A 26024-nucleotide genomic window follows, 5' to 3' on the forward strand; every position below is an offset into this window, starting at 1 on the left:
CAAAAAAAAAAAGTTGAGAAAAAAGAAAGAGAGTTATAAACTAAAATAATGAAAAAAAAAAAGACTTTTATTACGTGTTTTTTTAATGCATATGATAAAGTTTCATCATGATTATTACTCTATCTCTGTAACACAAGTTTTTTTTGGGCGTTTTTTAAAAAAGAACAAGTCAAATGATTTTTAGTTTCAACCATCGTCTTCTTCTTCTTTAAAAGCAAGTTGAATAGCGTTGGTGTATTTGGGTAATAAGGGCATTTGACTGATTGGAATGGACATCATATCGAAACTAAAGCAAACATTGGACTGTTCTTCCGAGAGGACTGGCAATTTAGGATAGCGTTGACTGAAATGATTCAACAACGTAAATCGGGCATTCATTCTATTTAAAAGTAGTTTAGCTTACAACATCACAGAATGACGTTACTATTCTTTATTCACCTTTTTCCAACTTGGATCGCTTCTCCCGTTGTAGTGTGACGTTTGGCAATCGCTTTATCCAAACTGGCATCTTCTAACGTTGCCTCATGAATCAATAAAGTGGCATCTTGTCCTGCTTCGACCAATTTATCACAAGGTCGAGTATCACCAGAATAACTAGAAAAAAAAAAGAACACCTTTTTTTTTAATTTGTTGTTGTTTATGGAACATATACAAATAAATACACAAGTTTCCAGCCGGATTGATGCTTGATAGATAAACCATAGGCCCATCGACAATGAATGACCTCAACAGGTTCAATCGATTCTAAACCAAGCGCCTTCTTTAACTCATTTAAACTATTCTTCCCCGCCTCCATATTTTAGTGTCTTTTTTTTTTTAGGTCCTAAAAAAAAAAAACTTACTGTTTAAGCTCATGTCCTCTGGGTTCGGTTCTGGACAAGAGATTTTCATTTCGAATAAAATTGATTCTACTATGAGACCCTATGTATTCAACATGACGGTATTCATGTAACCAGTGTTTATAAACAAACGGAGCAACAACAGTAATCGTATCATTTCTCCTGTTTGCCTAATTTTATCACTTGTTAGTATAAAAACGCTCGATAAAAAAAAAGAAACTTGTTTATATCAATACCATGTTCCATTTTCTGAGTAACTGAATCACACCCAAATGATGATCGGCGTGTAAATGAGACACAAAAATACATCGAATATCACTCATTTCCTTGTCCACATTCGGTCCATACCTACGCATCATTTGACCATATGTACCTTCACCTGCATCCAACATGATGGACCCGTACCCTGGAATTTTAACCAACGTAGCACTTACTATTTATACATCATTTAATAAACAAAAAAAATAAATATGGTTTTTTTTTTGTTTTTGTTTTTTACCGTTGCGATATTTGGCGGGGATCGAACTTCCGGTTCCCAAGGTAATAACCTCAACATCTTTTCCGGGAAAATCCTCACTCGTATCCACTTTAGTCGCTTCAATACGTGCTAATTTCACAGCATGGGTGTACTCGTGATTCTCATCAATTTCCTTGATTTCCGCAAGATTCAAGTTCGTATGATTAAAATCAGGTCGATCTAAATGCGCAATACCGTTACGTGGTTCTAAATTATAGCTGGTCATATTTTTCAGTGCATAACTGTTCTTTGGAATTCCTTGAACTTTTTTTTTTAAGGTTACGTGTCAATATTTCTGTGCGTACCTATAAATAAATTTTCTTTTTTTTTAAAAAAAAAAATTACCTGTAGATAAGTCCAATGCTGGTTTGTTGCTATAGTGTGGAATAGGGAAAATCGATTCATTCAACTTATTGAGTTTGACTTGTCCAATAGCATGTGATGTAAATTGGACAGTTTGTGCACACAAATCGGTCGATCCAAAAATATGCTACGTTATATATCAATGGACGGTAAGTGTGTGTGTGTTTCAAAAAGCATTTTTCTGATTTTTTTTGTTTTTTTTTGTTTCTACTTACATCGGTGGTGGTATCAAATCGTTGAAGCCATTTTTTATACCGTTCATCATGAATAACATTATTTCCCAAATGATGAATCATGACATTAATTTTTGATTTTCCCTCTGGATCCAAATACTTATCAAATGCATCTGAATTCACTAAACTATCAATATATGAGGTATTGGGACAATCCACAACGACAAATACGTGACCGGGCACTTCAGGATCACATACCATATCACGCGTAATAACACGACCGTCGGGTAAAGTCACATCTAATCCCTTTTGTAATTGTCCATACACTGGACCTGGTTTAAGACCCAATGCCATGGCAGCAGCCTTATTGAATTTAGGTGTCACAGAAGCTCCCTGACAGATATAAGTAATGGCAGACGTATCGGGTTTGGATTTGGGTAAAGATTTCATCAAGAAATTTCGCTGATTGTTATTCACAACACGAGTCCCGGCCTTTTCCTTGACCTCTACTGCCACTGTTGTTGTTGTTGCTGTAACTGCTGTAACTGCTGATTTAGCTGCTTCTTCGGAAAGTGGATGCACAGTGGGTCTTGGAGAACATTCAGCTTCAATGGTATGACCGGGTGCTTTTTGTCCATTGTCGGTGTTAGTAAACATCATGCTGACTACGCCTCTTCGATAAGTTTGAGCTTCGGTGACAGTCATTTCAACATTTTTCGAAAGTCTCTTTTCACTGTCTGAAGAAGAAGAATAAGAGGATTCGCTACCACTGCTGTTACTGCTGTACGTTTGGTAATTACGTTTGTTGTGTTTCTTTGAGTGGACAATGACAGGTGTGACAGTTAGGTTTTTATCAGTAAAAGGTTGACATGTTTCGTCTATTTCGTGCAAATCGACCGTGGTGCTCGTTCTGTCAAAGGGTTAAATCATCGTTAGCTTACACTTTTGAAGTTCTTTGAATTGTAGTTTTTACCTGTAGACAAAGTGACGGGTGGAAGCAATAAAATGAGCAAGATTTTTACCTCCGTGAATACCGATATGCTTGATACCAGCGTCCGTTAAAGTCAAAAGCATACCGGGTAATCCACCAAGACAATCCCATGAGAGTCTTGAAAGAAAGACATTGGAAGTTTTGGCTAATCGAGCCTTTTCTTGCACACAGAGACGTTGTGTACCTTCTCGACAGTTGAATAAATATCGTTGGTTGTCGTAGTGAACAATAAGACTGGGTGGTCCCTCGGGGGAGTTTTGTCCCAAGATTTGGATATATGCTTTCATGCCTCTTTTCTGAATAAACGATCCCAATGGTCTATGTATTAAACGACAATGGAATAATAGCATGAGTTGGACAAAAGAATAGCAAAAAAAAAAAAAAAAAAAAAACCATAAACGATCGTCCAAAAATAGTGACTGTCACCTTTTTTTTTTTAAATTGAGGACAATTGCATTTTTCTTTTTTTACTCTTTACCTTGTTTTACTTAAAACAGGTAAACAGTAGCTAAAAAAAAATTAGCAGATAGGTATACAGAGAGGAAGATCTCAGAAAATAACACAATAAAGAATAACAGAGAAAAAAAGAAATGATGCAGGCGGAAGACAAGGATAGACAAGACCTAATTGGATTATTAGCCAAGTGGTCTAGTCTACTTCCAAAGGATGGAGAGCCAAACGCCACCAGTATGGTAAGCCTTCAACACGTTGGCAAAGAAATCCAAGAATTATGTTCTCAAGTGGAAACGCAACAACAAACGCCTCATATCAAAACTGAGTCGCCACCAGAGCAAGACTTTAAACCTTCATTTGTTTTTCAATTAAAGACAGACGAACTCATTAACCCTCAACAAGAACAATTCGAATGTGTCTTTGACTTTTGTCAAAAACTCGAAGCTTATTGTACAGAATTCGTCACAAAGAACTTACAAATTGAAAAGGATTGGCTTAAATTATTACTCGCTTGTAGTTCCAACAATTATGAACGCTTCATGTGGATTCATTTGACGTTCCAACCCGCCAATAATCTCAGGTTAAACTGGTCACAAGTCAAAAGAAGGCTTATGTGCAAGTTTGATGTTCCTGCCAGACCTGCTACCGTCTTGAGCATCATCTCTAATTTTACTTTTTCACCAGACAGAGAAACGATCGACATGGCTAATCGTCGTTTCTCCAGATTGGCTACGGAAGCTCAAATCGACGTGACAGATGCTTATCTCTTGGGTTTACCCGCGAACATCCGTGACATGATTTCATCCACCATGGATTATGACGCTACCACTAGCTTTCATTGTAATCTCGAAGACGTACAACAAAGAGCTGTCGTCTTTCTCACCGCAAATGAAGGTGACTTTGTCTTTTACTCAAAGACGGCACACGTCGCTCTCCATCTACAACACGAAAAAGTCAATCAACAGGACTGCGAATTTCATCTGTTAGCCAATCATTCTACTTCCAATTGTCCAGATTTCGTGATCGTCAAATACCCTTACATGTCATTCACGCGATTACCCGGAGTGCCCAAGTTACACAGTCCTACCATACTTACCAAATACATTCATCATAAGCCTGCGATTACTGCTGGTGGTGGTGGTGCTACTGGTGCTGGTGAAAATGCCGTATCGATAGTAGAGCATACGCATAAACTCGAGCCTATGGAAGCCGCATCAGTGCAAGAACCACAGCAACCAGTGTCAGTGCAACCAGAGCCCATACAAGAAAAAGTATCACAGCCTGTGTCAGAAACAGTATTGCAACCTATGCAAGTAACAGAATCACAACCTCAACCTATGCAAGAACCAACTCCGCCTATTGTGCAAGAAGCAACAAAGCCTATGCAAACATCACCACAATCTGAGCCAATGCAGACAACATCACAGCCTGTGTCAGCGCAAGGCTCTCCTGCTGCGTTAGTAAAATCCTTGAGTTTTCAAAGCTTATCACCTTCTCCCCGTGCTACCCATGCTGTTGCTACTCCACTCCCCGCTGCTTTTAGCGCTGCACCTTTTCCTCCTCCTGCATCTGCCTCTGCGCCTGCGGTTGCCAGCACAACTGTTAAACCTGTGAAAGACGAAGCGCCTGTCAAGGCCATGCCAGCACAGCCTAGCACAGCTGCAGGATCCAAGACTAACACAGAGAAAACTCCCCAGCAAATTAAAATTGATCAAAATATTGCAGGAATGACCAGTTTACAAGTGGTGGAAACGGCAAAAATGTTTGGAGCTAAGAATATACCTTTCCCAGATGCATTAAAAGAGCGTGTACGCACTTTACGAGAACAAATGTTGAATATGAAATCATCAGCATTGACATCGCAACAGCAGCAGCAGCAGCAACCACAACCACAACCACAACCACAACAACCACAACCACAACAACCACAACCACAACCACAACAACCACAACCACAACAACAACAACCACAACAACAACCACAACCACAACAACCACAACAGCAACAACAGCAACAACAACCACAACAGCAACAGCAAAAACAGCTACCACAACAGCAACAGCAGCCGCAACAACAACAGCAACAACAGCAACAACAGCAGCCACAGCCACAGCAGCCGCAAAATCCACATCAAGAACATTACCTGTTAAAACAAAAACTATTGCATGAACAGAGAATTAAACAATTACAACAAGCCCAACAACAAGCACAAAACCAAGCAAAATTACAAGAACAAGCACGACAATTACAGCTACGACAACAAGAACTACAGCAACAACAACAGCAGCAAGAACAGGGACGTTCTGCGTCACCTTCTTATAGTAGAAGAAGGTCACCTTCACCAAGACGTAGTAGTAGTAGTAGTAGTCATCGGTATCGTAATTCTTCACGCTCCCCTTCACCCATTGGAGAAGGAGAAGGATGTTATGTTCATGGTAAGAATGCCACGCATCTAACCAAAGATTGTAGACAGGCACAAATGGTGATTTCGTCCTACTCCAAAGCGGGACGTCGAAGTCGAAGTGTGTCCCCTGTTTCTCCACCCCCTAGCAACCGTCGAAAGATTACCTTGAGTAATCGAAAGGATGCAGAAGACAATATATGTATTTTCTGCAAGTTACCGTTTAAACCTGGTCATCTTGGGTATTGTAAAGAAGTGCGTGGTAAAAAGAAGGTGTCACGTCGAAGATAATCAAAAAAAAAAAAAAAGAGCACTGCTCTCTTTTCTCTCTCTTTCTTTAATTTAATTAAATTAATGAATTAACAAATAATAAAAAATAATAAAAAACAATTATGCAGGTTGGTATACAGCGTAAAAAGAAACCCAAAAAGCTGTAAAAGTTTCCTTATCCTGACTAATGCGAGGCCGTGTTTCCAATTCGATGGCGGTGAAACCCTGGGAGACGAGTAAATCCTGAAAATCATGGATGCCAATGTAAAACTTCATACTTTGACTAGAGGCACGAAAGTATTGAGTGGAGGATTCAGCACAGACATGACAACCAGCCATAATCCCACCTGGTTTTAAAACGCGCGTGAGTTTCCTTAAAAAGTCACGTACCATGTGAATATCTGAAAATAAGTGAAATACACTGCCTGCATGGATCACGCTCATTTGAGTGGTGAGTAGCGAGACATCACCTACAATGAATTGAATAGGACAATGATCCTTGTCACGAAAGAGAGCATAACCACAGTCAATGTAGGTGGGTTCAATATCTAAACCCACAAGAAAATTTGCCGGATATCCGTCCAACAGTAATTTTCTCAGATCTGTGCCTAATTTGGGAAAAAAAGGTTATTAAAAGATCATTTTTTTTTGTTTTTCTGTGAACCTGTCTTACCTGTGCAACATCCAATATCTAGAAAATAAGGTTCTTTTATCGTGTGTCCCAAATCAAGGATACGTTGGTAAAAGAATCGATGATATATTCTGGAAAATGCAAATTCATAGCGTTGAATACATCGATAAAAGATTTTTCCTTCCTATAAGCTTTTTTTTTAGTTTTTTCCAGAAGGTCCAGTGTGTGTCCCTTTTTTTTTTTTTTTTACTTTGGCAAGTCTGTCTTGAATGTGCTTTAAATGAAGTCGTAATTCTTGGGGATCCTTGATTCCAACATAGTCTTGATACAATTGAAGCGTATTCTCATTTAGAACAGGCTCTTCCTTTTCCATAAAGAGTGTTATATTCTGTTTAAAAGAAGAAGAAGAAGAAAAAAAAAAAGAAAAAGAAATAAGTAGGCACAAAAACAAAAAACACACACAGAAATAGAAGTCTTTTTTTTATACAGACAAATCAAAAACAGAGTCACCTTTTGAGTTTATTTTCTAGAACACGAAAACAATAGGACAATAAAATCTATCTCTTATGCATGAATAATATTAAATACACTCCTATACAATAATAATAAAAGAAAAAACACTTTATCTGTTGTTACTGTTTATCAGTTATTATTTCGCATAATGTAAGTATTGATAAATCATGATCTATTTAATATGCAATTTCGGTTTTTTCATAACATTTTTTCTCCCTTTTTTTTTTATATTAATATTCACAAAACTCTCTTTATCATATGAGCACGAGAAATCCTAAAAAATCTAATGAAGAACAAGGCGATGAAGAGTACGACGGTAACAGCTCTTCAGAGACCTATGGCACACCTATCCGTCCCCGCCAAAGATTCACAGCGGAGGAGACGCGCATTTTAGAAGATCTCTTCAAGACAACTATTCGACCTAGCTCAGAGGCTAAACAGAATTTAGCACGTCAATTTGAGACATCTACACAACGTATTCAGATATGGTTCCAAAACAGACGCGCAAAAGAAAAGAAACATGCTCCAACCGAACTTCCTGACTCGGACGACGTAAAACAAATGGGTGAATCAAGCAGTCATGGTGACAGATCGTACCAAAGAAAAAGAAAACGAGAGGAAGAAGATGAAGATGATGTTGATCATGTTACAGTTCCCCGTGTACCGCTTCACCCTTCTCCACATATATATCGCATACCACCTCAGGGAGATCATTCATTTACAGATATGGTGCCTTATCCGTTTGGTTTTCCTAGGCAGTTAAACCGAGACAGTGGTAACCATTTATACTACTTTCCACAGCCTTCTACTGTAAATCCCCATGATATGGAAAGACCACCTCGATTTGGGGGTCATCAATTTGTCATTCCCGAAGGTGAGTATGATGCGGATGGTGGCGATTATGTTTCAGATACAAGTCATTCGCTGAATATGCCGGCAAACACATCTACACAGGGAGATAATCATGAACATGGCGGTGATGATCCATATATACCGGTTAAAGGTGAATTTTAAAGGCCATGCCACAAAAAAACACCTTGTTTTTTTAATTATTATTATCATTTTATATCTTTTTTCTTTATATTTATCTCTTTTCTTCTATTGTCTATAACCCTTTCCCACTCAAACCACAAAAAACAAACCCCCAAAATTCTAAAGGCAAACGCCGTCAATAATAATTATGGGCCATAATTATGCCAAATATACAAATCCCGCCTCTTGCACTTGCACGGTCTACAGGACTTTAGCTTATTCTATTTAATATTTGACAGGTGGCTACCATACTAATTTTTTGCTTCGTGAATTTGCTACCTGTCTACCAAAATAAAACTAATATTTTTGCAACAAGATTTCTTGTATGAAGAAAGAAGCCATTATAACACTCTTTTTGTGTTCACTTGTGTAAAAAAAAAGAGAAAAAATGTGAGTCAGATTGACTTGAACCATCCAATCTCCGTTCTTTATTTATTTCTGCTCCCCTCCCCCTTATTCCGACGCTTTTTTCTTTCTTTTTTTACTTTTCTTCCCAAAAAAAAAAAAGGCCAAATGACAACGCTATTAATTGACAACTACGACAGTTTCACGTACAATGTATATCAATACTTGTGCTCTCAAGGAGCTAAAGTGGTAGTCCACCGTAACGATAAAATCAGTTTAGAAGAAATTGAACAACTTGCACCTCGTAACATTGTTATTTCTCCCGGTCCTGGTCATCCTGCTACGGATGCCGGTGTCTCGCGTGCAGCCATTGCTCATTTCGCAGGAAAGATTCCCATTCTTGGTATTTGTATGGGCATGCAATGTATGTTTGAAGTCTATGGTGGTACTGTTTCCTATGCTGGAGATATTGTCCATGGTAAAACATCGCCAATTAAACATGATAGTCGTGGTCTGTTTAAATCCGTACCTCAAAATAATTTGGTCACGCGTTATCATTCTTTAGCTGGTGTACCTTCCACTATTCCCGAAACCTTGGAAATCACGGCTAACACAGATGATGGTGTCATTATGGGTGTTCGTCATAAGGAATACACGGTAGAAGGTCTTCAATTCCATCCTGAAAGTATCTTGTGTGAAAACGGTCATACCATGATTAGCAACTTTTTGAATTTGACAGGTGGTACCTGGGATTTAAATCCTGCTGCAGGTGTCTTGCCTAATAAATTACGTGTACCTTCTCCCTCCGTCAGCACTACTACTACGCCTATTGAGAAACCCGTAACACCTACCACCACTACTACCACCAATAACAGTGATGCTCCTTCCATCTTGACTCGTATTTATGCTCAACGTGTCAAGGATGTTCAAGCCGCCAAGGAAATCCCCGGTCAAACCATGTCTGATTTAGAAAAGCTTTTGCAATTGCATGTTGCCCCACCTCTTTCTGATGTAGTAGCTCGTCTTAAGCAATCCTGTCCTGCTCTCTTGGCAGAAGTCAAACGTGCCTCACCATCTAAGGGCAACATCGATGCAGCTGCCAATGCTGCTGAACAAGCTTTACAATATGCATTAGCTGGTGCCAGTGTAGTCTCTGTCTTGACCGAACCTAAATGGTTCCGTGGTACCATTCATGACATGCGTCAAGTACGTGAGGCCTTTTCAACTTTACCCAATCGACCTTGTGTTCTTCGTAAAGATTTTATTGTAGACCGTTATCAAATCCTCGAAGGTCGTTTGTATGGTGCTGATACCGTGTTATTAATTGTGGCCATGTTGAATGATACTGTCTTGCATGATTTATATAATTATTCCAAGAGTTTGGGAATGGAACCTTTAGTGGAAGTCAATAACGCAGAGGAAATGGCTCGTGCTAACGCTTTAGGTGCTAAACTCATTGGTGTTAACAACCGTAATTTACATAGTTTTGATGTAGATATGGAAACCACCAGTCGATTAGCTGAAATGGTACCTCCTGGCACTATCTTGTGTGCTTTATCGGGTATTACTGGAAGAGCCGATGTGGAAATGTATGTGAAGGGTGGTGTTCAAGGTGTGCTTGTGGGTGAGGCTTTGATGCGTGCTTGGAATTTAAAGGAATTCGTGACGGATTTATTGGGTCTTCCCAAGAAAGATCCTGTGCCTGCCCTTAAGGAACCTCGTGGATCACTTGTTAAAGTGTGTGGTATCTCTTCTGTGGAAGCTGCAGTAGAAGCAGCTAATGCAGGTGCTGATTTAATCGGTTTAATCTTTGCAGAAAAGTCCAAGCGTAAAGTCAGTCTAGAGACAGCTTCTGCTATTGTCAATGGTGTACGTGGGTTAAACATTACAAGAGCTACACCTCCTTCTACAACTACATCCGATTGGTTCCAAATCCATCGACAATTATTAGAATCCCGTGCAAGAAAGCCATTGGTGGTGGGTGTATTTGTCAACCAAAGTATTGAATACATGACACAAGTAGCTACGGAGGTTGGATTAGATTTCATTCAATTGCATGGCACAGAATCTGTAGAATTGGCACGTTATTTACCAGTGCCTGTAATTAAGGCGTTCCATATTGATAGCGAATCCTATCATCCATCTCAAATGGCTAATTTGACACAACCTGGAAGTCATCAATATGTTCTTTTAGATGCCAAGGTGTCTAGTTTACCTTCTGACGCTCAAGGAGGACAAGGTGTGAAATTCGATTGGCGTATTGCTCAAGAGATTGTGCATCATACACAATTCGAGTTTTTGGGAAATAAGGACTTCCCTGTGATTTTAGCGGGTGGATTGGATCCTGACAACGTAGCCTCTGCAATTCAACAGGTGAAGCCTTGGATGGTGGATGTCTCCTCTGGTGTGGAAACAAATGGTGTGAAAGATCTGGGTAAAATCCGTGAATTTGTTCAAACTGCCAAACGTGTCTCATTTTAAAATACACAATAAACATTTTTTTTTTGGTCATATAATATACACTTTTTTACTAAAATAAGAATCTTTTTTTCTTTTTATTTCTTCTCTTCCTCTTCTTCCTCAGCTTCAATAATTTCGTTCTTGACAAGTAAATCTTCAAGATCGCCGGATTGATGCATGTTTAATAAGATATCACAACCACCCACGAATTCACCCTTAATGTAAACTTGAGGAATAGTAGGCCATTCAGAGTATTCCTTGATGGCATCTCTTAATTCAGCATCTTCCAAAACATTGTATGCATTAACCTTTTTATCGAAATCGACACCTTGAACTTGCATAATTTGAACTGTAGCACGACTGAAACCACACTACAATCAACCACTGCTTTTAGTTTTTCCTTTCCTTCTACACACACTTTTTTTTTTTCTGTATTCCCTTACCATAGGTTGATCAGGTGTACCCTTCATGAATAAGACAACATCGTTGGATTTGATATCCTACACAAAAAAAACACGCTTAGTTCGTCTTTTTTCCTTCTCTCTCCATCCTTTTTTTTTCTATCATTTTTACCTTGTCTAAACGGTTCTTCATTTCGGTGGAAATCCAACGAGCATACAAAGAAGCAGCGGGTGTACGCAATTGAACGGTAGGACGCAAGAAAGCAGACTATGGCATGTCAGACACACCTCTTTCTTTTTATAAAATTAGTTAAAGCACTTACGGTCTTGGTGACAGCACGGAGGAAACTCATGGTATAAAAAAAAATGTAAGGGAAACAAGAAAAAATAAACCAGGTTGTGTTGCAGGGAGATACAATAATGTTTAGACTGGAAAAAAAACAAAAAGCAGTCCTACGTTTCTGGTTGATAAGCACCCAGCGGTAGATTGGGGAGATTTGCTGACTTTGCAAAATGATGTCAAAATGGCATCCTCCATTGGCTGCTTTTAACTCTGAAAAACATGTGAGGAAACACCGTAGATCTTCTGTATATAAAATAAATGGTTTTTATTCAATAAGTGGATATGGACCAATGCGTGTATTTGAATCAACTAATAAGTAAAGGTGGCTAATTCAGTAATAAGGCTGAAACATTTTGGATAATTAGTTACATAATGTCATAAACCAGTTTTTATTTATCAGTGTATATAAATAAAAACGCTTTTCTTAGGGACAGCCAAATTTTCCTTAGGGACAGCCAAAGTGCACGTAGTCGCAACGTAAGATCTGTGATTTGGATGTTCTGTAGACCTGGGAACAAGGATATACAATCAAAAACAATGTAACAATTACAAATAAATGTATATTAAACGATTTATACTTATTTTGGCAATTCTATCATAGCTCTTTCGCCTATGAGCTCCTTTGATCATAATCTTACGCAGAAATATTAAGGTAAAGTCCAAACGAAAAGCTGAAAGTAAGCTGTAAAACACATATACTAGTTTAAACTATGTTGGTTATAATAAATGTGTATATATTTCAAGTTGTTAAGTTATATTGACCTCTTGATGTCTATAAAAGTATCATAATCTCAACATTACGACTACGCACACCCTGGCTGTCCCTAAGAAAAATGGCTGTCCCTAAGAAAATTTGGCTGTCCCTAAGAGACCCGAAATAAAAATTCATTCACACACTTTTTTTTCGGTTTCCCCCCCCCCCTTTTTTTTTACAAAGCTATTTCAACAGAAGCAGATTATTAAAACTGTGAAGGTTAGTTAATAATAATGTCTTTCGCTTCCTCAAGAAAAACACTAAAATGTGACATGTTTTTCTTATCTAAAGAAGTGTTCTAATTTCTGCTAGATACTGGTTGCGGCCAGTCCTCTCTATACAACGGGAGACCTCCTCATGGAGTACTTGAAGTTCCGAGTCTGGTATAAATATCCAGGTTTGATTCTAATTTGTGATAGTCAACATCTTGGTCCACAGATATCAACAAAAGCCATAGCTTTTCTTTTTCTTTTTCGCACTGCCAATATGACAACAGCCATGCTACAAACCCAGTAACAGCAATAGATGAGGCTCAAACAGCCGTCTCATTCTGTGAAAAGTTTGTTATTCTTGATGATTATTGATTTTTTACAAGTAGTTTCTCTATTTTCATTCACGATAGATATGTTGACGACTGTGCTGACCTTTCGCGCGTTGGAGTAGAAGATGAAGCCATTTGCTTCATTCGAAAAAAAGTTAAGAGTTGGACATGATTCAGTAACACTGAGTTACTGGAATTTACAGTTTAATTGCAGTCATTTATAGTGGTGATCTCCGGCTACTTTGGTAGTGTCAATTCTGACATGGTCTTTACGTCGTTCATGGGATCATCCATCAAAAACTTGCCTACTTTCTTTTATGAAAGGATTGACACAGTATCCACATGATACGTATTTCTCCCGACCCATACCCAGCCATCAATAAAAGTCGAGAGGCTAATGAACCAATACGTAAAACGTGATGCTACAAGGAAATAGATGATGCAAAGCAACAAGTATAAAAATCAAGGATTTATACCAGTCCATCCTCTTTACTTCGATTCAGACGTTATTGCCAAAAAAGAGCCTCATTGTTGCTAAAAGTATTTGTAAAAAAAACTTTGTACCGGGTCTCTAAGGGACAGCCAGGGTGCGCGTCGTCGTAATGTTGGATTATGATACTTTAATAGACACCAAGAGGTCAATATAATTTAATAACTTGAACTAGTTACAAATTTACCATAACCAGCATAGTTTGAACCAGCATATGTGTGTCATAGCTTACTTTCAGCTACTCGTTCGGACTTTACCTTAGTATTTCTGCGTAAGATTAAGATCGACCGAGCTTAAAGGCGAATGAGTGATGGTAGAATTGTCAAAACAAGTACAAATCGTTCGATATACATTTATTCGTAATTATTATATTGTTTATGATCATATATTCTTGTTTCCAGGTCTAAAGGATAGCCAAATCACAGATCTTACGTTATGACTACGTGCACTTTGGCTGTCCCTAAGATAAACGTATTTCGAGTTAACAACAAGATTCAGTAACGTTGAATTACTAACAACCTCCGGCTTCTTTGGTGACGTCAATTATGACACAGTCTTTGCGTTTGTTGTAGGATCATCCATTAAAAAACCCACCCTCTTCATTTTTCTGAAAGGTTTGATACCGTATCCACAAGATTTACGTGTTCATCCCAAGCAAAAATCCAACTGTCAAGAAAAAAGTCGAGAGGCCTCATAAACCAATTTATAAAAAACGTGAAGCTGGAAAAGAAATGGATTTTTATTAGTTGGCTTAAGAAAATCATAAAAGTAATTCAATAAAAGAAGCTTTTTCTTTAAAATTTTTATTTCTTTTGCAGTAGTTATTATTTCATCATTGGTACTGGTGATGTTGATGGTGATGGATATCTGCGGCGGGATTGGTGGTGGAGGAGGAGGAAGATGGCCATGCATCTGGGTTATAAAGCGGTTTCTCCTCTTCGTCCATAAAGGACACGTCGGGTGAAGGAGGTTGAGGAGGATCACTTGGAAAGTCCATGGACATTTCGGTGGATTGGGTAGGAGATGAAATAATGGATACCATGGGGTTGCCAAGTGCAGCTGGATTACCCGTGCTAGGTCCTCCTCCATTCAATGTATACGTCTTCATAGCTTCTTCATACTCTTCCAATTCGCGCTTGTACATGTCATAATATTTCTATATCACACATTAATATTTGCACAGATACAAACACATATAGAGTACATTACCGTCTTTTCCTCCTTGGAGAGAGACTTCCATTTCTGACCGAGAAGTCTGGTTACTTCCCCCAGATTCTCTGTTGGATGTTCATCCTTGATTTTATCTCTTTCCAAACGACAATACAAAAAGAACACATTGCCGGGTCCTTTAGGTGCGTTGGGATCCTTCTTTTTACGCTGTGGTTTATTCACGATTAATTTCTCCATGCGACCGGCATTATTGTGTTTACTGTTGCCCTGAAACTTGTGAATCAACTAAACATGAGAGTTTAATAAATGAATAATAATAAAAAAAAAGAGGTTTGTTTATCATTGTTTAATACCATGTCGGATTCATCATGCGAATAGATTTCTGAGCCAATATCCGAATGATCACTATTATAATCCAAAGTAGGGTGACTTGTTTTCTCCATACGATCTAACAAGAAACTAAACACAAACAAAAAAAAAAAAATTGTACGTGTAAGTGTAAGTGTGTGTGTGTATTCGAGATAGACTTACGTTCGTTCCAACTTGAGATGACGGATACTTTTACGAGCTTTAAAGAGTCGAACATTCAATACGTCATTTTCCTATGTTGGTTTTATTTTTTTAAAAGAGAAGCATGGTCCATTAGCTCTGGTCACAAAGAAAAAAACCGATTCGTTATGAGAGGTTTACCTCTTCTATATCTCGAATACGCTTTCGAAGATCTTTATATTTTTGTCTATACTTGAGATCTATTTCTTTTTTTTTAAAAAAAAAATTGTGTTAGTACTCTTTCTCAGGCCTCCATTTCCCTATGAATATACTCTACCTTCAGTCATATTTAGTGTAATAATAATAATAATAAAAAAGAAGGAGTGAAGAAACAAAAAAGGAAAATTTTATTTTATTTACTGTTTCATTCCGTAAGCTTTTTTTTAAAAAAAAATGAATGTATAAGTTAAGCCAATAAAAAAATAGAAACTGGGTCCATCATGCGTCTCTCCTATAAAGGAGACGCTCAAGCGGACAGTGTGACCCCATAAGAAAAAATAAAATATATCAAAACCCACTCCATGCACGCATCCGATGCCCCCAAATCTTCAAGACCAACATGATACTGATGCCCAACCAAGACAGACACGCGAACAAGGTGCTGGTCCATCCCGCACCCAAACCCTCAGTCATGGGTGTAGAAATCAAGGTTAAAATACAAGCAAACGTGAACCTGACAAAGTTCGCTACGGCCGTCACTGCAGCTCCGCGTCCCGGGACGGCATCTACCAAATACGCTGTCACTGTCGTCACAAACTGAACATTACCAAAGCATTGAACACCAAACGCTACAATGGCACCCCAAAAACTAAGTTCACGTTCCACCACCCAACCAAAGATAAGGAGCCCCAGTGGGTTAAACAAAAAGCCTGCAAACCAGAGGTTCATCGTTAATCGGTCTTCGGCCACATGAGGTGCGCCTTCCCCACGACGGGCTCGTGCCGCTAATAACAATCGATCCGATAAACGTCCACCCAACATAGAACCCGATAGGTTTCCAATACCTGCTCCCAAATATGAGAGTCCTACCTGCCATGAATTCAATCCATACTTGTTCTTGAACGCGTTGGGTAAAATAGTCTCGGTAGCAAACATGGCGCCAAAGAAAAAGCCTGTAGATACAGATGATAATAGAATGAATGGGTGTTTAAGTAACTCAAATGCAGCAAATGGATTAAACAACTTCTTTTTCCCTTCTTCTTCTTCTTCTACCCTTACACCATGTAGAGGTAATTCTTCTGGTTTATCCCACGTGGGTTCACGAAAAGTCTCTGGTAAAAAGAGAAATGTCACACAAAAAATCAAGGCACCGAATGCAAAGCAAAACCAAAAGGTGGCTCTCCAACCTGCCGCAGACATGATCAGGAAGCCACCCAAGATGGGACCCAAGAGGGGACCAAAGACCACACCAAAGATGAATTTACCAAACGCTGCACCGCGTTCTTCAATAGGGTATAAATCCGAGATATATCCTGCACCGACTGCCATGCCACTAGAGACACCAATGGATTGGATACAGCGGACAGCAACCAAAGCCCAAATGTTGTTGATACAGGCAGCTGCTACGGAGGTCACCATGAAGATAACCATGGCAACGAGATAGATGAACCTACGTAGATGATAGTATTCCGATAAGGAAGCCCAAACGACGGGAGCAATCCCTGAGAATAAAATAAATAAAGCAGCAGTGAGTGTGGTGGCAATTGGTGTAGCATTTAAATCTCGTGTGATGTATGGAAGACCTGGAAAATAAATGGTGCTAGAGAACCCACCTGCAGTTGCTACCAGAGCAATGCATGCAATAATACCGGATTTTGCCCGTGGGTGGAATAAACGAGGATCAGATGTCACGGGTGGTTTGATCTGACAGCGTTTTTTTATCGCTTGCTTTATACGTTGTGATTTTGATGGAAACGGTACACTTTTTTCCATTATTTTATGTAGGACATGCGACTTTCTTTGTAAAACAAAGGATAAAAAAGAACATGTACGGGTGTTGAAAATAGTAAGACCCTTATTTTCATCAAAAAGATGAAAAAAAAGATGGATGAAAGCATGTTTCTTGACGGCTCTTTTTTTTTTTTTTTTTTATAATGGCTTAGTTTCATAGAAAAGTATCACCTTCCTGGTTTACGCGTATGAATGGAAACACCAAATCTTGCAGTAGCTCTTTACTTAAGTGATATAGTAGAATGATATCATTCGAATGAGTCTATAGTCAAAGCGTCAGTAATCTGTCATGTTCTAAAAAAGGAAATATGTCACTGTCAAAGCAATTTAAAAAAATGAAACTAAATTTTTTTCAGAATATAAAGCAGCAACCCCCCAGCAAAATAACATATCTCATCCTTTCTTCTTTTCTTGTAACAATTTAGAAAAAAAAATGACAGATAACAATAGATTCAACGCTTGGGCATGTGCTGGAAAAGGTATTTTTTTGCTCCTCTAACACACAGACTTTACTTCTATTCAAAGGCTAATAATGAATCAATGTAGGCAAACCTTTGGCCAAAACAAACGAATTAACCTTAAAACAATGGGACGAAGACTCTGTAGAATTAAATATTACACATTGTGGTATTTGCGGTTCTGATATTCACACCATGGATTCCGGCTGGGGACCTACTCTTTACCCATGTGTCGTTGGTCATGAAATTGTAGGTGTGGTGGCTAAAGTAGGTAAAAATGTCTCTCATCTCAAAGTAGGCGATCGTGCTGGTGTCGGTGCTCAATGTGGTAGTTGCCATCAATGTCAAAACTGTAAAGAGGGCAACGAAAATTTATGCATGAATAATTTTGTCGGTACTTATAGCTCCAAATGGCCCAATGGCGATAAAACCTATGGTGGTTATGCGGATCGTTGGAGAGGTGATTATCGTTTCGCGTTTAAAATACCCGATAATATGTCGAGTGAAATTGCTGCTACTTTCTTTTGTGCTGGTGTTACCACCTATGCGCCTTTAAAACGTGAAAATGTCAATTCCACCTCCGTCGTGGGTATCATGGGTATCGGTAAGTTATTTTCTATAAGTAGGCATTCAATTACACAGATAATTTACAGATAACAACAGGCGGTTTGGGTCACTTTGGTGTTCAGTGGGCTAAAGCCATGGGTGCTAAGGTCATTGGTATGTCTCATAACGACAAGAAGCATGATGTCGCTTTAGAACTCGGTTGCGATGAATACCTTGTAACCAGCGATAAAGAAGCCATGGCCAAGTATAGACGATCTATGACCCATATTCTTTGTACAGGAACTGGACAAGACTTTGACTGTAAAGTAATTTAATAATTCGTGTAACAAGTGTACTCAAAACTTTTTTTTTTACTGTGTAGGGAACACCTATTTGGGACTTTTGCATGCCAACGGTCACTTTATCAATGTAAGTATGCCAGACTGGAATTTCCCTGAACTTCATCCTGTGGTCTTCGTGATGAACCAAGTACATATCAGTGGTTCTGCCATTGGTTCACCCAAGGAGATTGAAGAAATGCTCGAATTTGCTGCTACACATGGTGTCAAACCTTGGATAGAAATTTATGATATGGATAACGTTGTTCAAGCAGTAGAAGACTTCAGAGCTGGAAAGCCTCGTTTCCGAATTGTCTTAAAAAACTAAATAATAAAAGTGCGCAGTTACGCGATGACGTGAAATTTGCTGCTGATTGGCTAGGAGTGTGTTTTTTTTGTGTGTGTGTGTTAAAAAAAAACAATTTGCATTTTCCCTGTGTCTTGTCTGTATCTCCTCACCAATTCATTTTCTTTTTCGTTAATAAAAAGAAAAGCGATGCAAGAGAGCGTTTTCAATAAAGGACATGGAGTAGCTGCATTTAATTCAGCTTTTGCTTCAAATACAACTCCCACACAAGGATTTAATACCGCTTTTGATCAAGCATTTGGACCCACTGGCGGCGGCGGAGGAGCATTTAATCGTAAGACATCTTACAACAACGCTAGTCCATTTGGTCAACCTACCCAGACTTTTAATCAACAACATCAGAGTCCATTTGGGCACCACAATAAAAGCCCATTTTCCCAGACCGGGAATGATCAAAACCACGCTAGCCCGTTTCCGTTTCAAACACCCAAAGCGAGTCCATTTCAAACAAATCATACGAGTCCATTCAGTGCACCTATTCCACAAGCAAGCCCGTTCCAAACACCTTACAATGGGGCTTTCAATACATCGAATAATTCCAGCCCGTTCAATAACACACCCAACGTACAGGCAGGAGCATTCCAAGCACCTAAAGCAAACCCTTTCCAAACGTCCCAGGCTAGTCCGTTCCAACAAAATGTCAGTTCTTTCCAAAAACCCACAGTCAGTCCGTTCCAAACTCGTCATCAACCTAACCCACTTGCCAGTCCTTTCACACCACAACAACCAACTGTCGAGCACACCAGTCCTTTCAAACCGCAACAACCACCTATGGAGCACACCAGTCCTTTCAAGACACCGAGCCATGGAGGAAATAGCGTGTTTAATGCACCTAAATCCAGCCCTTTTAAGCCATCTTTATCAAACAATCGTTCCAGCGACTCTAGTCCCTTTAAAGCACCCCAAGATAGTCCATTTAAAGCACCTTACCCGATCGAAAAAAGTCAGTTCAAGAAGCCTTTCCCACTAGCTGAAGCATTGACATCAGCACCTGAACAAACAGGGGTTAGAGGCAGAGTGGCGGGTGCTATGTCCGTTGGAAGAGGAGGTGCCCGAGGAGGTAGAGGGGCAAGTGTCAGAGGCATGTCGTCCCCCTATTTGCGAAATAAGCCCGGTAGGGCAGCAGCAGAACAAGATAAGAAAGACACGATGAAATCCGCACCTCCAGTGAAAGAAGTAGGCAAGATGACAGCAGAAGATCGAGCCATGCGATTTGGAAGCACATCCAAAAGTATTTTATACGACCAAGTAAGTTATCTTCGACTCTCGTGTAAATGCCCGTAGGATTCTAAACATATTACACGCTAGTTTAAAGAAAGACGAGTACGTGAAAGACAACAAGCGATTGAAAAAGGAATGATTCCAGATCCAGAAAATCCAACACGATTAGAAGACGCTATTGATTTTCGAGGAACTTGTCAAACCAAGTGTCCCGAGTTTGAAATGCTGGAAAGAGAAATTCAAAATGGTTTGGATTCACTTGAAATGGATAATGCTGGTAATTTAGATCCCCAAAGAGCCGTCAAGGCATATAGAAGATCTGCGGCGGGTATTGATCAACCTTTGCCATCTGATGTTCGTTCACCCGATGCTTTACTTGTATGTTTTACCTATTTGTTTATACCCGTTGTCCGTTTCTTACTCATATTCTCTTCTGTCCCTATTAGCATACATTGGATTACTTAGTGGATGAAGTGTTGTCTAATAATTCGTTGGAAAAATGCCATGCTTTTGTACGTGATCGTACACGTTCAATTCGTCAAGATTTTACATTACAAAATATTCGTGATATCCATGCCGTACAAGCCCATGAACGTATTGCTCGATTTCATATCTTGTGTTTACATGAAATGTGCGAAATGGATGAAGGCAAGTTTAGTAAGCAACAAGAAACCGAACAACTTCGTAAAGGTATGTAAAAGTAGAAGGGCTACGTATACAAATAGAGAATTAACAAATTATCCGTTAGTATTGGTGAGTTTGATGGAATTTTATGACGATCTCCGAGAAGAAGGAATTGAAACAGAGAACGAAGCTGAATTCCGAGCCTACAATATCATTAGTTTAATCCGAGATCAGGATGTTGCACGACAAGCGATGACACTTCCTATTAATTTATTCAGAAGCCAACCCATTCAACGAGCATTGGAATTTCGAGCACTATCTCAACGTAACAATGAAATCATGGAATCTTCCTCCCGACGTAACAAGCCCGAAAATATCGAGGCTAGTCAAAATTTCTATTCAGCTTTTTTCAAGTTGATTGCAGATCCCGATACATCTTTTTTGATGGCTTGTATGCTGGAAACACATTTTCCAGAGGTACGTAAAGGAGCCCTCAAAGCCATGAACGTGTCCTACATGTTGAAAGCAGGTGGTGTTCAAGCCGAAGATGTTCGACAAGTATTGGCCTATGATTCTGTCAAGCAATTGTTCCAAGAAGCAGTTTTATATGGTATCATCATTAATAATTCGTTGGGAGAACCCACACTTTGCTTCGGTCAAAAACATTATAATACCAAAGTATCTGTGTTTTTGGAACCTCTTTCAAACCCTCCTCAGACAAAATCAATGCTTTTAGTGGAGCCCAAAAAAGGAGATCGATCCTTTAGTGATATCATCAATGGTGTACATGATGAAAAATCACCCGTAGTAAATCAAAATGTGTTCGCTCGTCAACCCAATCCATTCAGTCAGCATCCCCAAGACAAGGATACAAAACCTGCTCAAAACAAATCGATGCCTACCGTCATGAACGTAAAGCTAACTGAACTTACAGGAGAGGATGAAAAGAAACGTGAGTTAGAGAAGTTAGAGACAGCCAGAGCAAGAGCTGCCGCAGCGACAGCACAAGCAGCACGGGAGCGAGAGCTATTAAAAGCGATGGAAAGAAATAAACGAATTGAGGAAGAAAAAAAACAGCAATTGAGACTGCAACAGGAAAAAGCAATGAAGGCAAAACAATTGCAAGAGGAGATAGAACAAGAAGAAGAACGTATACGTATAAAGGAATTAGAAATACGTAAAAAACTTATGGAGAAACATCGACAAGACGTATTGCGCAAACAGCAAAAAGAAAAGGAGATGGCTGCTATGCATTTCAATGTCGTCAAATCACAATTAGCCAAACGCATCCTGAATACGATTTTAGGCGAGGTAATTGATGAAGAGATCGAGATTGCTGCGACCAAGGCGATCAGGACAAGACAAGTGCTAAAGAAGATTGGAAAGCCATGGCTTTCTCGTGCTAGAGCAGCTATACAAAAACGTCATAATCAATCGCTGTTAAGAAAGAAGGAGTGGAGGTTTAATATGATTCTTGTCACAAAGAATCCTTATATCCCCAGTCATGACACCATCTACAAAGCGAAACCTAAACATGCAACATCAGAAGGCATTATGAAAAGAGTCAATCAATCTCTTCAAGCAGAAACAATCGCTTTAAAAACCATGGACCCCGTAAGTCCCCCCCCCCCTTATGTGTGTGCGTTTGTCTCTTGTACTAAATCAAATATGAAATAGAGCTTAACAGAGCAATCGATCTGGAAAAAGGAAGATTTTCTTCTGAATATATACCCTCGTATTAGAGACAAAATGATGGACTTGAAACAATCTCGACAGGCGAATAATAATACAGCAAAGCCTGCTTGGCAACTAATGATCGATGTCAATGATAGTGAAACCGCTTCATCCAACTGGTTCAAGAAAAAATTCGGACTCGATGAGAACTCTTTACGTAAAGATGGGTTATATCAGACTTTTGATGTATTGACTCGTATGAACACACCCGAAAAAGAAATCTTTTGTCGATCTGCTGATGAAACAGGCGCCATTATTTTCTCTTTACCCGAATCTGATGCTAACAAAACTGTGGCAGAATCGTAAGTTTTACTGTTTTTTTTTATGTATATGTGGGATTGACAGACTGTTTGCTTGCTGTAGTGCACAATATTGGGAACAAACCAGAAATAGATTGGATAAATTATCACACACTATGCTTGAATATAATCCCGGCATGCAGATTCCCTTCCTCTTTACTTATTTCCCCGGAACTGATTCCATCACAGCCGAAAATTTAAAAAAGGTACGCTTTATTTATATAAAGGGGAAGAAATGCTTTGTTTCTGATTTCTTTTCTTCTTTTGTAATTAGATACCTGTGTTACTGAACCTTCATTTAAACCGACTTGTGAGCGATTATCATATTCTTATAATGAACCCTCAAACGATCGGTACAAGAATCGTAGAAGAAGTCAATTGGCTCTCTAATAACACGAAAATTCATCAAGAGTAATATAAATAATTTTACACGCTTTTAGTTTTCTTAATGTAAATAAATCACATTTCACATCGCTTCCTAGTTATTTTTTCTTGAGGAGGGGCAACACTTGATACATATATTTGATAACTTCAGAAGCCAAAAAGAAATGGAGGTCATGTAAGTTAATATTTAATTTTAATCATTCAAGTTGGGGAGGATGGGATCAAAAATCATTTTGGGTAGGTTACATTTACTATCTATATCTTTCAAATACAGATAAGATTTCATTCATCAGACAGACATGCTGTTTAGAATCGCCATCATCCTCCATGGAATCCTTACTCAAATCATGCAAGAATAACTTGATCACTCGCAGTAATTCAGGTTTGGTCACACCTTCTTCATTTTGAATAACAGCCAGTTGTTCTTTTTCTGACAATCGCAAGTAAGATTCCACCAAATCGCCATGTACTGTTGCCTTCTCTTGACCCGAGAGACGACAATACCATTCCCTGAAATCTTCTGCAGATCCCAGTAAGGGCGACGTAGGCTCGAATTGAAGCAGTAAATTTTCAAGCGTGTTCAAAAGATCGTAAAGCGTTGGACTAATACGATACACATGAACAATCCCACCCGAAACAGTACAACCCACAATAGGTTTAACCGGAACAGAGATAGAATTGTCTTTTAGCGTGCTTGTACCCACCTCTTGAGACCAGGGTAAAAGATGTCTTGTCAACACATTTTTATCACTGTCCAAATCATGTTGGGACCGTAATAAGGCGAGACTTGGCTTCACTATAATGTCGGGGTAGTGGAACGAGAAAAGACATTGTAATCTTCTCTCGAAAGATTTATCATTGGGGTCATCGTATAAGGCCACCATACCGCCTGATTGACTGACACCTACGGCAAGACGGCCGTTCAGCATAAGCGAATGATGAATACTACGTGCCGTCACATCACTACATAAGGTGTCAAAATGCATGCTCTTGAAGATAGTAGTCTGTTTACTTCTTACCTCTTCAAAAATTCCAGCGTGTTGGTATCAGGATTGAATTGGTAGAAGGATATTGAGTCTGTGTGTGAAGTAACACAGATGCGATCACCATCTTCTTGTATGGAAGTGATTGTGAATCTTAGAGTTGTATGAGCTACTTCTACAAGACTTTTTGTTTTGTTTTGTTTTAGATGGGCTTTAGTACAAATAGAAATGGGGGGGGGGAGATGATTTTGTTTCCTTTTTTTTTCCTTACCTTCCTTTCACTAATCTATACAGATACAAATGGTTTCCTGCAGAAAATAAGAGACTATGGTATAGACTGCGATTAATATTATTGCTCATGTACCAGACGTTAAAAAAATTACCCAGCAGGATGAGGTCTTATTGCAAATACACCACCGTGTAATTTATCCTGTGTCCAAACTCGCTTTAGCGAAAACCCAGAGGCCTTATCAGGCTTTGCTTTTAATCGAAATAAAAGCAGCGTGCCTCGGTTCATTAATGTCTCGGACACTCTAGCTGACATACCGGACCGAAAAGAATGAAATGGTTCTTTGGGGTGGCCAATACCAATACAAAGATATTTATACAGTTTTCCGTTATTTTCAACAGACCATTCTGCATATAAACAACGTCTTTAGTGTTCGATCACCCATATTTTTTATAGTGCACTTACTTACCAGCAGTAGAAAGAACTAAATCACTTCTTCCATAATTATGATCCGTCCAAAGCAATTGACTGTCTGCTAGAGGTTGTCCACTGGAAGGATCCAAAAGTCGCATGGAGTTTTTACGTTCGCCTGATTCCATACTCGTTGTAATAGTGATAATGTAGTTTAATGTTTTATCATAGATAACCTTCCTGGGAGTCTATAATCATTTTTTTTGTTACGGTTGTTAATACAATAGGTGCGAAATAGCCGCTAATTTCACTTACCTCTCCCAGGTTGATTTTAAAAGTATTCGTTTGGCTCTTCAAGCTCAACTGGAAAATATGTAATTTACCATCAGCCATCACAGCCAGAGGTTCTCCCGTAGTATGCAACAGAGGCAAATCACAGTCAAAAGGAGCAAAGGCGTCGATAGACTTGCTAAATCGAGGCAACAAAATATGCTCCATCTCTAATTGGTTCGTGTCAGAACATGTCATTCTCCAGAGTTGTTCAGATAAAGCATAAAGTGCATTCTGAGACTGATACTGCGGCGAAAGTCGAACAGCACGAGAGCCAATGTTATGGAGATGAGGTCGTTCATCTGTCAAAATTTTATCTGTTGAATCAACCTTGAAACTCAAAACAGATCCTTGTCTTAATCCTACAAGAAAATATAGCGGCTCATCTTTAGTAGAATGTATAATAGCTGCAGAGTGAGGTACAGTGAATTGACCCGGGGATAAGCAGTCTAATTATATTTAAACTGTTAGCCGTATATGTTTTTAGAAGGAATGACCATAAATTTACCTAAATCAAGAGATTGAATTAATTGTAGAGATTTGCTTTTCATGGTATAAAATAGTAAAGATGGATCAAATGTACCAATCACAAGTACCGAACGTGATCTAGATATACATGTCAAAATAGTTGATATGGCTAGAAATTTTAAATGTCAAGTAAATACCTTATATCAAATTGTCCAATATAACTCGGACAAGCAAGCATAGGCAAACTTTCCATCTCTTGAACATGTAAAGTAATTGGGCTGATATAGATATTTCGAGTGTTACTAACCAAAAAGAAAAACTTGTATTGTTTATGTTTTGAGAAAGGTTACCTTAAAATGTTATCTTTACTTTGATTTGTAATACTTAACATTTGCAATGTGAAAGTATTTAGCTGCGTTATACAGAGTGCTACAAAAATATCGTC

At 38.9% G+C, this 26024-nt stretch overlaps 11 protein-coding genes across 11 annotated transcripts; 4 read left to right on the forward strand and 7 right to left on the reverse strand.

Annotated features, from left to right (window-relative positions):
- Positions 1 to 22: 22 nt before the first annotated feature.
- On the reverse strand, positions 23 to 3237 carry EV154DRAFT_507607 (beta-lactamase-like protein). The gene is made up of 9 exons (XM_051601445.1): positions 2866 to 3237; positions 1935 to 2802; positions 1702 to 1846; positions 1339 to 1620; positions 1076 to 1272; positions 843 to 1009; positions 663 to 776; positions 439 to 594; positions 23 to 379 (listed from the first exon to the last, which is right to left on the reverse strand). Exons 1-9 carry the CDS (start codon positions 3231 to 3233, stop codon positions 187 to 189), a joined length of 2490 nt encoding a protein of 829 aa, XP_051457911.1. The 5' UTR covers positions 3234 to 3237; the 3' UTR covers positions 23 to 186.
- Positions 3238 to 3686: 449 nt separating this feature from the next.
- Positions 3687 to 4052, forward strand: EV154DRAFT_400166 (uncharacterized protein; the record flags this gene model as incomplete). Its single annotated transcript, XM_051595266.1, has 1 exon — positions 3687 to 4052. A coding segment is annotated over one exon (366 nt), but the record flags the coding sequence as incomplete, so codon positions are not given.
- A 2076-nt stretch (positions 4053 to 6128) lies between these two features.
- Positions 6129 to 7012, reverse strand: EV154DRAFT_563212 (S-adenosyl-L-methionine-dependent methyltransferase; the record flags this gene model as incomplete). Its single annotated transcript, XM_051605770.1, has 3 exons — positions 6129 to 6616; positions 6682 to 6823; positions 6890 to 7012. The coding sequence occupies 3 exons, from the start codon at positions 7010 to 7012 to the stop codon at positions 6129 to 6131; spliced, it is 753 nt and encodes a 250-aa protein (XP_051457913.1).
- Positions 7013 to 7350: 338 nt separating this feature from the next.
- On the forward strand, positions 7351 to 11043 carry EV154DRAFT_551453 (indole-3-glycerol phosphate synthase-domain-containing protein). The gene is made up of 2 exons (XM_051604980.1): positions 7351 to 8155; positions 8693 to 11043. Exons 1-2 carry the CDS (start codon positions 7411 to 7413, stop codon positions 11008 to 11010), a joined length of 3063 nt encoding a protein of 1020 aa, XP_051457914.1. The 5' UTR covers positions 7351 to 7410; the 3' UTR covers positions 11011 to 11043.
- EV154DRAFT_507619 (thioredoxin-like protein) lies at positions 11026 to 11883 on the reverse strand. Its single transcript, XM_051601446.1, has 4 exons — positions 11714 to 11883; positions 11563 to 11658; positions 11433 to 11489; positions 11026 to 11360 (listed from the first exon to the last, which is right to left on the reverse strand). Exons 1-4 carry the CDS (start codon positions 11741 to 11743, stop codon positions 11085 to 11087), a joined length of 459 nt encoding a protein of 152 aa, XP_051457915.1. The 5' UTR covers positions 11744 to 11883; the 3' UTR covers positions 11026 to 11084.
- A 2439-nt stretch (positions 11884 to 14322) lies between these two features.
- Positions 14323 to 15631, reverse strand: EV154DRAFT_507631 (uncharacterized protein). Its single transcript, XM_051601447.1, has 6 exons — positions 15515 to 15631; positions 15379 to 15443; positions 15220 to 15290; positions 15042 to 15147; positions 14728 to 14973; positions 14323 to 14674 (listed from the first exon to the last, which is right to left on the reverse strand). The coding sequence occupies exons 1-6, from the start codon at positions 15522 to 15524 to the stop codon at positions 14351 to 14353; spliced, it is 822 nt and encodes a 273-aa protein (XP_051457916.1). The 5' UTR covers positions 15525 to 15631; the 3' UTR covers positions 14323 to 14350.
- A 113-nt stretch (positions 15632 to 15744) lies between these two features.
- Positions 15745 to 17169, reverse strand: EV154DRAFT_588160 (major facilitator superfamily domain-containing protein; the record flags this gene model as incomplete). Its single annotated transcript, XM_051606824.1, has 1 exon — positions 15745 to 17169. One exon carries the CDS (start codon positions 17167 to 17169, stop codon positions 15745 to 15747), a length of 1425 nt encoding a protein of 474 aa, XP_051457917.1.
- A 451-nt stretch (positions 17170 to 17620) lies between these two features.
- Positions 17621 to 18857, forward strand: EV154DRAFT_588161 (chaperonin 10-like protein; the record flags this gene model as incomplete). The annotated part of the gene is made up of 4 exons (XM_051606825.1): positions 17621 to 17666; positions 17734 to 18249; positions 18309 to 18512; positions 18574 to 18857. 4 exons carry the CDS (start codon positions 17621 to 17623, stop codon positions 18855 to 18857), a joined length of 1050 nt encoding a protein of 349 aa, XP_051457918.1.
- A 107-nt stretch (positions 18858 to 18964) lies between these two features.
- EV154DRAFT_507633 (SAC3/GANP/Nin1/mts3/eIF-3 p25 family-domain-containing protein) lies at positions 18965 to 23255 on the forward strand. Its single transcript, XM_051601448.1, has 7 exons — positions 18965 to 20144; positions 20205 to 20495; positions 20564 to 20807; positions 20866 to 22355; positions 22419 to 22777; positions 22839 to 22980; positions 23049 to 23255. The coding sequence occupies exons 1-7, from the start codon at positions 19026 to 19028 to the stop codon at positions 23187 to 23189; spliced, it is 3786 nt and encodes a 1261-aa protein (XP_051457919.1). The 5' UTR covers positions 18965 to 19025; the 3' UTR covers positions 23190 to 23255.
- A 307-nt stretch (positions 23256 to 23562) lies between these two features.
- On the reverse strand, positions 23563 to 23958 carry EV154DRAFT_403283 (uncharacterized protein; the record flags this gene model as incomplete). The annotated part of the gene is made up of 1 exon (XM_051595320.1): positions 23563 to 23958. A coding segment is annotated over one exon (396 nt), but the record flags the coding sequence as incomplete, so codon positions are not given.
- Positions 23959 to 24831: 873 nt separating this feature from the next.
- EV154DRAFT_537938 (uncharacterized protein) lies at positions 24832 to 25662 on the reverse strand (the record flags this gene model as incomplete). The annotated part of the gene is made up of 3 exons (XM_051604245.1): positions 24832 to 25029; positions 25097 to 25560; positions 25620 to 25662. The coding sequence occupies 3 exons, from the start codon at positions 25660 to 25662 to the stop codon at positions 24832 to 24834; spliced, it is 705 nt and encodes a 234-aa protein (XP_051457921.1).
- Positions 25663 to 26024: the final 362 nt, after the last annotated feature.

The sequence above is a fragment of the Mucor mucedo genome (assembly GCF_025094135.1).
Source record: "Mucor mucedo strain NRRL 3635 chromosome Unknown EV154scaffold_42, whole genome shotgun sequence".
Taxonomy (NCBI): Eukaryota; Fungi; Mucoromycota; class Mucoromycetes; order Mucorales; family Mucoraceae; genus Mucor; species Mucor mucedo.